The sequence below is a fragment of the Equus caballus genome, chromosome 25, assembly GCF_041296265.1.
Source record: "Equus caballus isolate H_3958 breed thoroughbred chromosome 25, TB-T2T, whole genome shotgun sequence".
Classification (NCBI taxonomy): Eukaryota; Metazoa; Chordata; class Mammalia; order Perissodactyla; family Equidae; genus Equus; species Equus caballus.
The window spans coordinates 32557347-32572223 of record NC_091708.1 but is presented as its reverse complement, the minus strand read 5'-3'; the positions used below and the strand labels follow the sequence as shown (position 1 = coordinate 32572223).

Genomic DNA, 14877 nt, shown 5'->3' with positions numbered 1-14877 from the left:
AGGCGGACAGGGGCTTGCCATCTTTGAGGACCTGAAAGGAGACCAGTGAGGCCGGACCACTGCAAGCAAGGGAGAGGATGATACGTGATGAGGCTGGAGTAGGAGGCAGGAGCCAGATCATACAGCACTTTGTGGGCATGGCCAAGAGTTTTATTCTAAGAACGATGGAAAAAACAACAGCGGAGTGAGGTGAACCAGATCGGGCTGACTGTGAAGCCTGTGGGGCTCTTGCATCACTCTGCCTTCAAGAAATTCTTACGTATCTGTCTGTCCATCCAGCCAGCCATTGAGTATTTAGTAAGTGTCTCTCTGTTTCAGACTAGAATGCACAAGCTGGACATGGTTTCTGATCTCCTAGAGATGGTTTGGGTAGAAAGCTGGTAACCAGCTGGTTCCACGCCGTGTGATAATTGCTGTGATAAAGAAAGGAGAGGGTGTGTGGAAGCGATTAGAAGGGTCACCAGTCCAGCCTGGTGGGGATAGTCACAGAAAACTTATGAGGGAAGTGGTGTTAAGCAGAGGACTAGACTGGCGTTGTGGTGGAAAAGATGGCGCCTGAATTTCGTTTTGCTCGTTCGGGCCTGTCTGGCGTTTACAGTGACCTTCTGAAGGCTTATTTACCTTTCTCCTATTTTTTTTTTAAGCTGCTTTACCTATAAATAGGACAAATATTCTTTCAAGTGTTGCTAAGGATTTTTGTAGTGGGTACAGTGTGGGCATTCTAAGCAGCCTGCATAAATATTTTATTGGGAGCTGCGTAATAGAATAAGCTTTCTCTTTGTAGGAAGCATCTGGCGGGGTAGACTTTTTTGTTTGAATGAATGTTTTATGTGCTGTTTCCTTAAAACATTTAAAAGGAGGCTTTAATGAACCTACCAATTGTTTCTTGTGCTGTTCTTTTTAGCTGCAAAATTGAAATCTTAAGTGTTAACAACAGGGCCAAGGGCAGACAGTTTGAGAATATGCTTGATGTAGACTATGCTTATCATTTTGTTTTATCCAGTTATAAAAGTGTGTTTATTAAAGAGTATTATATGCTGTTACCAATTATTTTTAAAAATGCTGAAAAAAACCTTAGTGAGTGTGTATGTGTGGGCATATATTATCATTCAAAAACAGCTATTAATATTTGTCCTATTTCACTTTAATTATTTTTAAATCAACTTTATTGAGATGTAATTTACATAAAATAATTCATCAATTTGAAGTGTTGGATGCGTTTTGACAAATGTGTGCTCCCTTGTAACGTCTGTCATGATCAAGTTAATATATATTTTTATAATTTTTTGTGTACTTGTGTACAGTTTTAGGTTCATGTAACCAACACCACAGTCAGACTATAGAACGCTTCCATAACGCCGGAATATTCCGATGTGTTGTCTCTTTGTGGTCAAACTTTTCTTCACCCCAAGCCTCTGGCAACTAATACTCTGTTCTCCATCCCTGTAATTTTGCTTTTTCCAGAATGTCATATAAATGGAATCATACGGTATGTAATCTTTTGAGGCTGGCTCCATTCCCTCACTGTAATGCCTTTGAAATTCATTCATGTTGTTGTGTGTGTCATAGTAACTGAGTGTTGTTCCATCATGTGGATGTACACTGTTCATTCACCCTTTGAAGGACATTTGGATTCTTTCCAGGTTTTGATGATTAATAAAGCTGCAGTAAACATTCACATGCAGATTTTTGTATGAACGTAGCTTTTCATTTCTCTAGGGTAGATACCTCGGAGTGGAATTGCTGAGTCTTGTGGTAAATGTAGGTTTTTTGTAAGAATGTGCCAAACTCTTATGCAGAGTGGTTGTGCCATCTTGCATTCCCAACAGCCCAGTATGAGAATTCCATTTGGTCCTCATCCTCATCAGGATTTGGTAAAATTTTAGCCCATTCTGATAGGTGTGTAGTGGTATCTCATTGTAGTTCTAATTTGCATTTTCCTAATAGCTAAAGATGTTGAAAATCTTTTCTTGTGCTCAGTTATCATCTGAATATCTTCTGTGAAGTTACTGTTCCGGTCTTTTGCCTGTTTTTTCCTTCTTTCTTGGGTTGTTTTCTTACAGTTACATTTTAAGAGTTATGATTCTAGTTAGAATTTGTATGTTGGATATGTGATTTGCAAATATTTTCTCCCATTATGTAGCTTGTCTTCTTCTCTTAACACTGCATTTTTCAGAGCAAAAGTTTTAAGATTTGATGCAGCCCAAATTACTGATTAAAAAAAAATCTTTTTCTGGATTCATGCCTTTGGTGTTACATCTAAGAACTCTTACTAGCTCTAGGTCACAAAGATTTTCTCCTCTGTGTTCTTCTAAAACTTTTATGATTTTATGCTTTACATTTAGCTCTGTGATCAAATTTGAGTTAATTCTTTTTAAGGTATGAGGTTTAGGTTGAGGTTCATTTATTTTGTAAATCAGTGTCCAGTTGTTCCAACACCATTTGTTGAAAATGAAAAGACTATCCTTTCTCCATTGAATTGTCTTTGCAGCTTTGTCAAAAATCAAAGACAATTGGCCATTATTTGTGTGGGTCTATTTCTGTATTCTGTTTCATTGAATTCTTTTTCACAATGTTTTCCACTCATCTAGTTCTTTTACTGTTCCAAATAAATTTTTTTTTTTTCCAAATAAATTTTATAATCAGCTTGTCTCTATCTGCCAAAAATCCTGCTGGGATTTTGATTGGAATTGTGTTGAATCTATAGATTAATTTGGAGAGAATTGACATGTTTGTTATACTCAGTCTTCCATTCCATGAATTTGGTGTTTTCACTTATTTAGGTCTTCTTGATTTCATCAACATTTTGTAGTTTTAAGCATGCTTAATGTTTTATTACATTCATACTTAGGAATTAATTCTTTTGGAGCTTTTATAAATGGCATTTAAAAAAATTTCAGTTTCCAGTTATTTGTTGCTAGTATATTGAAATATGATTGATATTTGCATGTTGACTTTGCTAAATTCACTGATGAGTTCTGGGAACTTTTTTGTAGATTCCTCGGAGTTTTCCACATAGATGATTATATCATCTGCACATAGGGATGGTTTTATTTCTTCCTTTCCAATCCCGATGCCCTGTATTTTTTTCCCTTTGCCGTATTGCTCTGTCAGAGCTTCGAGTACAGTGTTGAATGGGAATTGTGAGAGGAATTATCCTTTCCTATTCTGGATGTTAGGAGAGTAGCATTCAGTTTTCATCTTTAATTAAATGTGTTTTTTGTAGATCTATGGGTTTTTTGTAGTTACCTTTTAGCAGATTAAGGAAGTTTCCTTTAATTCCCAGTTTGCTGAGTTTTTATCTTAAGTGGCTGTTGGGTTTTGTCAAATGCTTTCTCTCCATTAATTTATATGATCACACACACACACACACACACACACATATATATATATATATATATATATATTTTATTGAGGTTCTGATAGTTTACAACATTGTGAAATTTCAGTTGTACATTATTATTAGTCATCTTACAGGTGTACCCCTTCACCCTTTGTGCCCGCTCCCCACCTCCCTTCCCCCTGGCAACCACTAAATAGTTCTCTTTGTCCATGTGTTTGTTTATCTTCCACATGTGAGTGGAATCTTACAGGATCACATATATTTTTTCTTCTTCAGTCTTGTAGTATGGTGGATTATATAGATTGACTTTTGAGTTGAATAAGCCTTGCATTCCTGGGATAAACTCCACTTACTATGTATTAATCTGTTTTTTCAACTTGCTAAAATTTAGTTGAGGATTTTTGTGTCTGTGTTTATGAAGGATTTAGTCTGTAGTTTTCTTGTAATGTTTTTGTCTGGTTTGGTATCAGTGTGATGCTGCCCTCATAAAATGAAGTAGGAAAGTTCCTGCATCTTCTGTTTTCCAGAAGAGATTGTGTAGAATTGGTATTATTTCTCCTTTAAATATTTTAAATTATTATTTTTCAAATATTTTTTCTGTACCACACTCTTCTATTTTTCTGGGACTCTGATGAAGTTAGACCTTTTGATATTGTCTCAGAGGTCCCTGAGGCTCTGTTAATTTTTTTGTCTACTTTTTCTATTGATTAATAGTAGTTGACTTTAAAAAATGAAGTGTAATGTACACACAGGAACACACTCAGATCACGTGTGAACAGTTCAATGAATTAGCAAAAAATTAACATGCCCATGTTACTATAACCCAGGACAAGAAATGGAACAATATCATCACCCTAGCAGTCCCCATCATGGCTCCTCCCAGTCACTACCCACCTTTCCTCTCCAGGGATGACCATTATCCTGGACTAGTTTCAAGTCCTCTCCTAGCCTGCGGGTCTGTCATTCTCATTAGAACAGTGTTGGGGGGGGGGTGGTCTTTTTTCATGGAGCAGGGAATCAAAGATATGGAAGCAGAACTTGGTGGGGGGAGGCATAGGATTTTTGAAAAACATTTAGCTATTTAAACACGGTAATATAAAAGTGCTAGGAAATAGCTTTATGGTATAGGCTAATGTCTGTTCTTGGAGTTAGGTTAGCCTGCTTCAGAAGTTTGCTGCATGGTCCAAACCAGAGAATCAGGTGTTTTCTGTAGGCAGTGAGGTTTCCTTGACAGATCGTGGTCACTGGAGTCAGACAGAGCAGGAGACGAACCCCAGCTCGTGTGCTAGTGGGGTGATTTTTACTCGTGAGTATAGTGGGGGTAATACCCAGAGTTTTAGTGATGGAGATATTGTATATAAAGTACCTAGCTGAGCGTTGGTTACATAGTAGCATCTTGGTAAATATCGGTTCTCTTAATCTGTTCTGTTTCCTCTCCAACTTTTTAATTTGACAAATTTCAAAGCTGTGCAAAAGTTGCAAAACAGTACAACAAAGAACCGTTATGTTCTTTCTCTAGATTCATCAATTAATGTCTTGCTGCATTTGCTTTCTCTCTTTTTCCTCCCTCCCCACTCATTGGAGAGTTAGTTGCAGACACCATGACGACACCCTTAAGTACTTCAGTACAATGACGTGCCTTAAGTACGACACCCTTAACTACTTAAGCATGTTTCTCTTACTTAGGACATCCTCCTACAAAATCGTACCTAATATAAAGTTGTTATTCAAATTCCCGCAGTTACCCCATGTAGCTTTAAAAAAATATTCAAGATTCACTGTACGATTTCATTGTACTTAGTAGTCATGCTCTCTTACTTCCATTTATTTGGAGGAGTTCCCCAACCATTTTTGCCTTAAGATTGTTAAGATTTTTGAAGAGTCCAGACCTGTTGTTTGGCAGAATGTCCTTCAATTAGGATTTGTCTGATTGACAACTCTTGATTAGATGCAAGTTAAAAGTTGGGGCATTTTCACCTTTTAAATGAAATTGTTTACTTTCAGTGATTTGTTTTAGGAGGCACATGATGTCGGTGTGTCCCACCAGTGGGGATATTAAATATATTCTCTTAAGGGGGTGTCTGCTAGGTTTCTAAATTGTAAAGATGCCTTTTCTTTTAGTAATTAATAAGCCACCTTGGGAGTGTTATCTTGAGACTGTGTGCTCCAGTGACCTTTCTTCTAGTGCTTTTAGCCTTGATGTTCTTTCCTGAATCAATTATTACTATAGTGGTTGTATAATGGTGATTTTCTGTTATTATTATTAGTCTACATTTATTAACTGGATTTCTTTTGTAAAGAAGAGAGTCCCTTCTTCCTTTCCTTTTCTTTCTATCTTTACTTATTTATTTATCAGTGTGCAGTCACAGATTCTTTGTTCACTCAGTCATTATTCATTCCAGTGCTCAGATTGTCCTAAATTTGGCTGGTGGGAAGCACTTAATTCTGGATTGGCACAGTTATAGGAAAGGTCAGCTTTCCCTAGTATTTAACATTTCCCTCCATTTGTAGCCTTGGAAGCTATGGGCATTGGAAGTCTAGGCAGGTAACATCCCTTAGACCTTACTTTTGATAATCCTTCTGAACTTATTTTCCAGCAAATCACTGAATTGAAGAAAGAAAACTTTAACCTAAAGCTCCGCATCTATTTCCTCGAGGAAAGAATGCAACAGGAATTTAATGGCCCCACCGAACATATCTATAAAACTGTGAGTGTCCCGCTTCCCACTGCCGTCCCTGGTGTCTTTTCTCATAGTCTTTCCAAGCAGAAATTTGGTTAATGTTTGTTCTCAGGGTTTGCACGAATAGACAGAACTGCTTTCGTTTAGTTTGAATTGATTATAGGGAGCATAATAACAGGATGACCTTAATATTAAACAAAGAGAGAGGATTAATTTTAAGGGAGTCTTTCTTTCTTTTTAAAATCAGAATTCTGATTTATTATACCTCAGTTGCGTTTTTCTGATTATTTATGATTTAACGTCTTTGGAATTGAATCCTACCATTAACAACTACTTGTGTAACTCGAGGCAAGTCCCTTCAGCGCTGCGGGCTCGCTCCCCGAGTTCAGTGATAATCCCTCTGTCCGGGGTTGTTGGTGTGGGTTAAAATGAGGTGGCAGATGAAAAGCCCCAGCACACAGTCAGTGCTTGACGGTTATCATCGTTGTCTTGTTGAGGCTTCCATTGGCAGCCCAAAGTTAGGATCGTCAGTTTTTCTGTGATACGACTCTTCTGTATTCCTTGTGTCCTTGCTTACAACTGTCAAGAAAAAAGTCTATTCCCATCTGAAGTCTTGACCTGGAGGTCTCTGCCCGAAAACAAACCTTGGTTCTGAAAGTTGAAAAAAGAGCTTGGCTTTCTTGCGAAGACATGAGTACAAACAATATTTCAGTGCCCATTTCTTGGCTTTCTCCAGTAGATTAGCCCTTGGCCTGGGAATTATTCCATCTTTTCTCTTCTGAAGTTTGTACCAGTGGAAAATTTTGAAGGAGGAAAAAGAACTCTCCTCGAGTTTCACCAGATGAACTGAAATGGACTTGTCTTGAAGACGGATTGTACTGTACTTCTGAGCATTTTCAAGAATTGAAAAGCTCCCTTGTCCTTCAAAACACAGTTTTTTTCCTTCAGTGTGGGGGTGGAAAGACAAGGAGGATGTCCCCTTTTCTGGAAGGGAGGGGGTGATGAAATCACAATTTTAAAGAGAAACCAATAGCCTGAAACATTTTATTTGTGTAAGTACAGTTGTCATGCGTCTCAGAACTTCTAGGGTGATAGGAAGCCAAAACGTATTAATTGCTTCCTTGGTGTCAGGCCCTGTCCCGGGCATTTGTACATTCCTCATCTTATTTTAATTCTCAAGACAGCCCTGTGCAGTGAGATTATCCTCATCTTGCAGGAGAGGACTCGGAAGCTCAGGGAAGATCAGTAACTTGCTTGATGTCGTATAGCTACTGTGTGAGGTGGATTTTGAACCCGAGTCTGCCTACCTCGTTGTACTGTGCTGTTTCCGGCATTCCTTTCCACTGTCTGATTAGATGACGTGATTTAATTGCACTTTTATTTCAATTTAAGCTTTTTGATAGGCATACATGGTTCAAAATTCAAAAAGCATGAAAAGTATACACTGGAAAGACTTTCCTCCCGTCTCTTAGTCTTCTTGATCTGATCAATATTATTCCTTACACAGAGAAATTTTATGTGTATACAAGCAAGTGTGTGTGTATGGGTATAAACCCCCTTTTTACCTCAGTGCAAGCATGTTCTGTTCTGTACCTTGCATTTTTCCTTAACAATATCTTGGATATCTTTCCTTAATAGTAGTTTCAGGTCATTCTTTTTTATAATGATGTTGTATTTTATGCTTATAAGGTATCTTGATTTTTGGTTTGGAAATTATGATCGCCATGTGTATAAGTTTTTAACTTGAGGTATTGGGCTTGAGCAAAAATAGTCTAGTGGACATGTTAGCTGTCCATTCTTTTAAATTTGCTAAGTTGGGGTGCCAGTTGGCTTATCAGAAAGCAAAGCAATTAGAATATATTTTATTAGCTTTTACGTAGAAGCTCTCTGTCCTTCTGGAAGCTGGAAAAGGAATCCTCTCTTTGAAGGATATTTCTGCAATTTCACAAAACCACACTTGAAAGCCTTGTGCACTGTCACTCAGTGTCCTTTAGCAAAGCTCAGTGTCTTCTAGAAGAAGTTCTGCCGCATGAATGACTTCTCTAGTTCCTGTTGTTTGACAGTGAAGAAAACACTTGTTGAGCCCTGTCTCCTAGACTTTTCTCGTTCATTAGCTCACATGGTCCTCAAATCCCCCATGTCAGGTGGACCTTATGTTTTTCATTTGACTCTTGAGGGATCTGGAAGGGGAACACTTGCTTTCTCACCTCCTCGACTTAGATTTCAAGGCTAATTACAGGCTCACACTTCCAGTTCATTTCTGATGTTCGCATGAGGCAAGGGCTGTGTCTGCCTTGTTTACACAGCGCCCTGAGAGCCTCGCCCAGTGCCTGGCCTGTCACAGGCAACTGTGAATGTCTGTGAAGTGGAGGAAAGAATCATTGAGCATCCACTGCCTTACTACGGTTTCCTGCTGGTGAAGAGTGGAGGCAGAATTTGAACCCATGTCCTTCTGGTCCCAAGCCCATGACCTTTCCATCCTGGCTGACTTCTCAACCTGGGGTACTCATTCCCTCGGGGCTGCTTGGCAGAAAGGAGGGAGGCGTGTCCCCTGAGATTGTAAATTTTACTGGAAATGCTATTTTTATTTAAAATAATACACATATATTATGGAATAGGATGTAAAATGGGCATTAATTATTAAAATAAAACAGGAGCAAAATTTCAGAGAAGTCTTGGATTTACAGGACTTCTCTGCAAGCTACGCACCCAGACCCCGTCTCTGCTACATGAATTCGTCTAATATTCCACCCAGGATACATTTGTGGACAGGGTTGAGAAGCCCACTGCTGTGCCACTGTCTCGCATTGCAATCCATTTGCCAAAGAGTCTGTTTGTGGATCCTCTTGTGAGTTCTAAGCCCAAGGCCATGAGTGACTCCCTTCGTTCCAGTCAGTTAAGAGGAAGACGGTTGGAGAACACTGTGGCGTCCCTTACAGACAGCCTGCCCCGTGTGGTTGTGGCTGTTTTGTAAGTGGCTACCCTGAAATGAGACAGGCAGTGATGCGGCCTCCCACTTCCCCATCCACACGTTTCATTGTTTTTAAGCTGCGACACATTCCCAGCGCTACAACCACCACATGCGTGATTGTAAACGACCAGAAGTAATTGCCTGGGAATGGTGAAGGCAAACTGCAGAATTGCTTGTAAATTTGCTTGGCGGAGGGCAAACAGCTTTTACATCAGCCTCCCTTGTATGACATTTATGCCTCGATGTTTGAGTGCTCTGGCTGTTAGAAGCCTGGAAAATTTACATAATTGTTCCAAGTCTGGAGAAATCTGGGGCTTTCTTTTGAGACCACCAGTGTTTAATAATTCCCTTTTCCCCGTGCCCTGAGGCTAATGAGGGTTTGAATCTAACATCTGCCTATTACAAGCTTCGGGGAGTCCGTCGGCGCTGAGAGCGGTTTCCCCACTGTAGACGTTTGTGTGTCCTGTCTCTTATGCTGTTTCTGTTCTTTCCTCATCTTGCCTGGAAGAACATCGAGCTCAAGGTGGAAGTAGAAAGTCTGAAGCGGGAGCTCCAGGAGAGAGAGCAGCTGCTCATCAAAGCCTCGTGAGTATTGTCATCCTGTCACGAGCTTGTGGGTCGCCCAGGGGTTCTGACGCGGAGGCCAGATGGGTCAGTGAAAGAGAGCCTTGTGCTTTCTAGGCCAGTTGTTCTCCAGGGAGCTTTGAGGGCCCCAAGGAGGTTTTCATTTTTCTTTAATTCTTTTTCAACAAACTCTTTTTTTCTTTTGAGGAAGATTAGCCCTGAGCTAACGTCTACTGCCAATCCTCCTCTTTTTGCTGAGGAAGCCTGGCCCTGAGCTAACATTCGTGCCCATCTTCCTCTACTCTACACGTGGGATGCCTACCACAGCATGGCTTGCCAAGTGGTGCCGTGTCCACACCCGGGATCCGAACTGGTGAACCCTGGGCCACCGAGAAGTGGAACGTGCGCACTTAACCACTGCACCACCGGCCCGGCCCCTCAACAAACAAAAGTGGAACACACTTTGAGGAAAATGAATGGGTCTTTCAGGGTGCAGCAGGATGCATTTTCACTAAGCACACACACCTTTGGAGCCACCATCCAGAGCAGAAGCCAGAGCGTCACCAGCACCCCGTCAGTCCCTTTTGTGCTCCCAGAACTTACCCTTCTCCCACAAAGATAACCGCTCTGCTGACCACCAGTATCACCATAGCTTAGTTCTGCCTGTTGTTGAACTTTCTAGAACCATCATAAGCTCTGCATGCACCCAGTATCTTTGTGAGATCCAGCCACGGTTCTAAGTATATTAGAGGCTCCTTCATTTTCTTTGCTGTAAAAGCCCAGGGGCTTGAAGGGATCCTGAGGGACTCCTGTGGTGCGTGAGGCAGCGGGGCAGAGGGTAGGGCTTCAACCAGAGTAGTCCATTCTTAGATCTGTCTTATGCACTAGGGTCCCTTGTAATATTTTGTTTATAAGAGAGGTTGTGGGGCTGGCCTGGTGGCGCAGTGGTGAAGTTCGCATGTTCTGCTTCTTGGCGGCCTGGGGATCACCAGTTCAGATCCGGGGTGTGGACGTGACACCACTTGGCAAACAGCCATGCTGTGGTAGGCGTCCCACGTATAAAGTAGAGGAAGATGAGCATGGATGTTAGCTCAGGGCCGGTCTTCCTCCACAAAAAGAGGAAGATTGGCAGCAGTTAGCTCAGGGCTAATCTTCCTCAAAAAAAAAAAGAGAGAGGTTCTACTGCGTAAAGAACACTCTTATTTTAATTAGTCAATTAATTTAAATATTTATTGAACAAAAAGCACAGTTCAGAGAATACAACCCACAATTCAATTGGCTATTCATTCATTTGTGCACATTTATTACGTAATTGTTCCTGCCACACACTGAGGGTTTGAGAGCTCTCCGCTTACCTCAGGAGCTCAGCAGAGACTGGTGAGCTGTGTGGCACGCCTATCAATAGAGTGTGATGGAGGTGCGGTGACAGAGGGCGTTTGTGGGTACAGCAGGGACACCGCTGTGCTGAGTTTTGCTTGGTGCAAGTGGGATCAGGCTTCCCAGGGCTGACCTGCTGAGGGTCTGGCTGGGGGCTTGTGTGGAAATGCCTCATTTGTTGTGGCAGCAGAGCTCCTGCCAGACGTGGCGGGCCAGGAGCATGGAGTGTGGCGTGGGGAGCAGCTGCACCGCTCTGGGCCAGACGGATCGCTCCCGTCACTGCCCCGCGGCCAGCAGCTGGAAGTGGGGCTGCTGTCGGCTTTGAACAGACTAGAGGCTCCCTGGCCCAGGCTCCTGTGAGTTCCGCCGACCTTGCGTATGTCGTGTTCTGAATGAGTGAGTGAATGAATAAACTAGGTCGGCAGTTGTTGTTGTTGTTTCGGAAGCACGTGGTTATCTGGGCAGGAAGGCAGAGCTGCTTTCATGAGCCTGGATGTCAGCAATAGAATCCACCGTTTCACGCTCAGCGCCCGCCTGCTGCAGGTCCTGGCAGGGACTTGCTTTTAGCCAAGCTAGTACACCTGGAGACCCAAACTCAGGCTGCGTGCACTCCTCGGTACCAACACACAGGGCTGAGTGTTTTGGGGGCTCGTGTACATGTTTGTATGCATAGATTCCCCAAACTGCCCAGACTAGTGCTCAAGGCCCTTTCCGGTCTCATCGGCTTTATTGATTTATTCAGAAAATATTTATTAAGAAGCTATTGTGTGCTGCACTGGACTAGGTTCCTGGGGATGCAGTGGTGATCCACATGGACAATGGGGCTTACTTTCCAGAAGGGGTGATGGTGAAAAAATACTTGGAATAATAAATATATAAGTACAAATTGAGAAAAGAGCTATGAGAAAAATAAAGAGAGCCATGAGAGTTTAGAGCAGTGGGAGGAGATATATAAATACAGATATACAGCAGGGAAGGTGGCCCTAAGGAGGCAGCGTTTGAGATGAGACCTGAGGGGTAAGTAGGAGCTGACCAGGTGAGGAGTGGAGAAGAAATGTTTAAGAAGGGGATGTGCAAGATCTGAGGAGATAGGAGAAGTCTGGGGTTCGGTCCTGTCATCGTGGCATGCAGAGTCTTGAGGCCACGCTGGAGACTTTGGTCTTTGTCCTAAGATCAGATGGAAAGCAGCCATGGGTTTTAAGCAGCTGACACCACCAGAGTTTTGTGTTTTGAAAGGTTACTCTGGGTGCTGAGTGGGGAGTGTTTCGTAGCGGGAGCGCGAGTGGAAGCAAGGAGACAGGCGGCTAGTCTGGAAGTTTAGGGGTGTCGCTAGTGATGGAGGTGGATGGGTGGGCTGGGATGATGTTGAGGAAGCAAAATCAGCAGGACTTGGTAATGGGTGGGAAGGGAGATGTCAAGGATGACTCCTAGGTTAGGGGTTAAGGTGGTGAGCTCTGTTAAGGAATGTTCTTGCTGACTGCACTGCTCCAGCTTTCTCTCCACCAGCTCTTTATCCCAAATGCAGTTCACAGGTACCAGCTGCCGCTCTGGCCTTGCCCTGCAGGCCTCTTCCCTTCCCCTCCCCTCCCCGCTGAGGTGCCTGCCCTGCGTGAAGGCTCACGCTCCATTGCTCATGGCTGCCTGTGGCCCACGTCAGTCTCTTCACAGACTGCTCTGGCATGTGGGGACAATTCTGTACGTGTGGAGCCCTTTTCAGTTTATAAAAGACTTTCACATCCAAGTGTGTTCCATCCTGATCCTGAGGGTTAGGTAAATCTCAAGGGAAACCTCATTTTAGAGAGGAGGGAATTGAGGCCTAGAGAAGGGAAGGACGATGACTGAGACCACTCAGCCAGAAAGATCAGAGCCGGATTAGAGCTCAAGTCCCTGACGTCTTGTCCAGCAGTAGGTTTCGTATACTTTTTTTCATTTTTACGTGTGTGATTCTCATTTTCCAGCATGACTACACATCTTCCAAGGCCAAGAGCCGGCCCCGCTTTAGGGGAGTATGGGGCCAGGGAAGGGGTGGGGTTCTGGGTTGGCCCTGCCAATAGGTAGGGCTGTGGCCTCCGAGCCTTGGCTTCTCAGCTGTTCTACAGTTTAGGGCCTTTGAGCGGGTTACCTGCTGTAGGATATGCACAGTGTCTTCCCCGTATCTGCCAAGTATGCCTCTCCCTTACCTCTAGCTGCCAGCCCCCAGCAGTGCGTGTGTGGTGCATACTTATTGATGGAAAAATATCTTTATTAATGCCCTCTACTCCCTTTTTTCAGTTTTATGGGTTTTTTTGGCAGGTGGGAGATATGAGACCTGTCACAGGAAAAGCCGTGCTTTTCCTAAAGATCTGTAATTAGAATGCAAAGAATCAGGAGGAAACGTTGATGGTTACAAAGGGTAGCGAGGGTGGTGTTGGTAGAAGGTTCTTTCTTGTGTTGGGTGGAAAGCCAGATTAGACCAGTTTCTCTGAACCTCTTCTCTCCTTAGGTGTTGCTCTCCATCTGTCTGTTAGTCCAGATTCTATAAGGAAAGAAAGGGGAGGGGAGGGAACAAACATTTTTTGAGCTTCTCCAGTGCCCCAGACCCTGTGCCTGGCACTTCTTCGCATTTTACAACAGTTTTTTTACAACAGAAGCAGATTTTCCAACAGTTCTGTGAGGCACCAGTATTCCCACTGTGCGAAGAGGAAACTGAGGCTCAGACTAGCGGGGGACCAAGCAGGTCACAGAGCTGGGCCAGGCCGGCTCTGCAGCCCACTCTGCCTTGCTGTGGAGTAAGCGTCTGTGTTTGCTGGCTTTCCATTATTATATTTATCATTTACAATAGGGGACATTAAAAACAAAAGCAGACATATTGTCGGGAGTAAATTTTATCTCTGTAGCTTTAAAACACAAACAAAAATAATAATTCCATTAGTAGAGGAAAATTGCACCATACTGCCGAGTATAAATTTTATTGCTACCGTAACTGTAAAATACAAAGATGATAAATGAAAAGTTGGAACATTTATTATTGGGAATATATTTTATTGGTATAACTAAAATGCAAACAAACTGAGTAATACCAGTACTTGTTAAAAATTGTAGTCAGCGTCTTGACAGTGTATACGATTCTGACTGTAAAACACGAAGGTTCGATCTGGGCTGTTAGGAGGGAGACGGTGTCTGCCCTCGCGGGGCCGGGTGGACGGGTGGCGTGGGGTAACAGAGTGGGCCATTTTCTAGAGGAGGCTCTCTAAAGCCCATTTGTGGTGGTTGGTGGAAATTCATGGCCAGAAAAATCAGGAAGGAAAAGTTTCTAGTCCAGAATTTTTCCAGCCCTATATAATACCTCTTGAGGGGTGATAGAAATGACCGTGAATCACTGTGAATTCCAGACAGTGCTGGTCAAGAAACGAGCTGAGGGAGTGGGGGGCTGAGGACACTTCATGGCATTAATCAGCAAGTGGCGATGGTGGCCTTAGTTCTGGCCAGTGGATGATCTGTTCTCTGCTCAGACACCAGCAGAGGGTGGAGTGAGGCCTCTCCCAGCCTTTCGGCAGGGGCCAGGGCTGCGGTGGCCTCAGGGACAACAGGCTAGCATGCAGTACTCGGATCAGAGGTAGGGCACCGTGCTACGGCCAGCACGTGTGTTAGTCCATTAATTCTAAGAGGGAATCGTCTCATCTTTCAAATGAGGAAACTGAGGTGTAAGAGGCAATTTACTCGGAGTCGTGCTGAGGCCACAGAAGAGTAAGAATTTGCAAGCAGATCTGTTTAGCTTCAGAGCCCATATTCTTTTCCAATTGTTCACATTGAATTCCATTAAAATGATCTCATGACACTGGGGCCTTCTGAAGGCTTGTTGGTGAAAGGAAACAAGATATGAATAAAGTCTTTATTTGCAGGCGACACATGTTTGAGACTTGGACAGCAAGTGTGGCCCTCTTGACTTTCCATTGTTCTCA

General features: G+C 42.9%; 1 protein-coding gene across 11 annotated transcripts in view; it reads left to right on the top strand.

The window, feature by feature from the left end:
- CDK5RAP2 (CDK5 regulatory subunit associated protein 2) overlaps positions 1–14877 on the top strand; it is a 172378-nt gene that overhangs the window by 17822 nt on the left and 139679 nt on the right. For 9 of the 11 annotated variants that reach the window (XM_070251095.1, XM_023628766.2, XM_070251093.1 and 6 more), the window contains 2 exons: positions 5941–6051; positions 9504–9580. In XM_070251095.1, coding sequence (XP_070107196.1) covers positions 5941–6051; positions 9504–9580 — 188 coding nt within the window. The remainder of the gene's footprint in view (positions 1–5940; positions 6052–9503; positions 9581–14877) is intronic. The other 2 variants (XM_070251098.1, XM_070251097.1) reach the window with 1 other exon arrangement.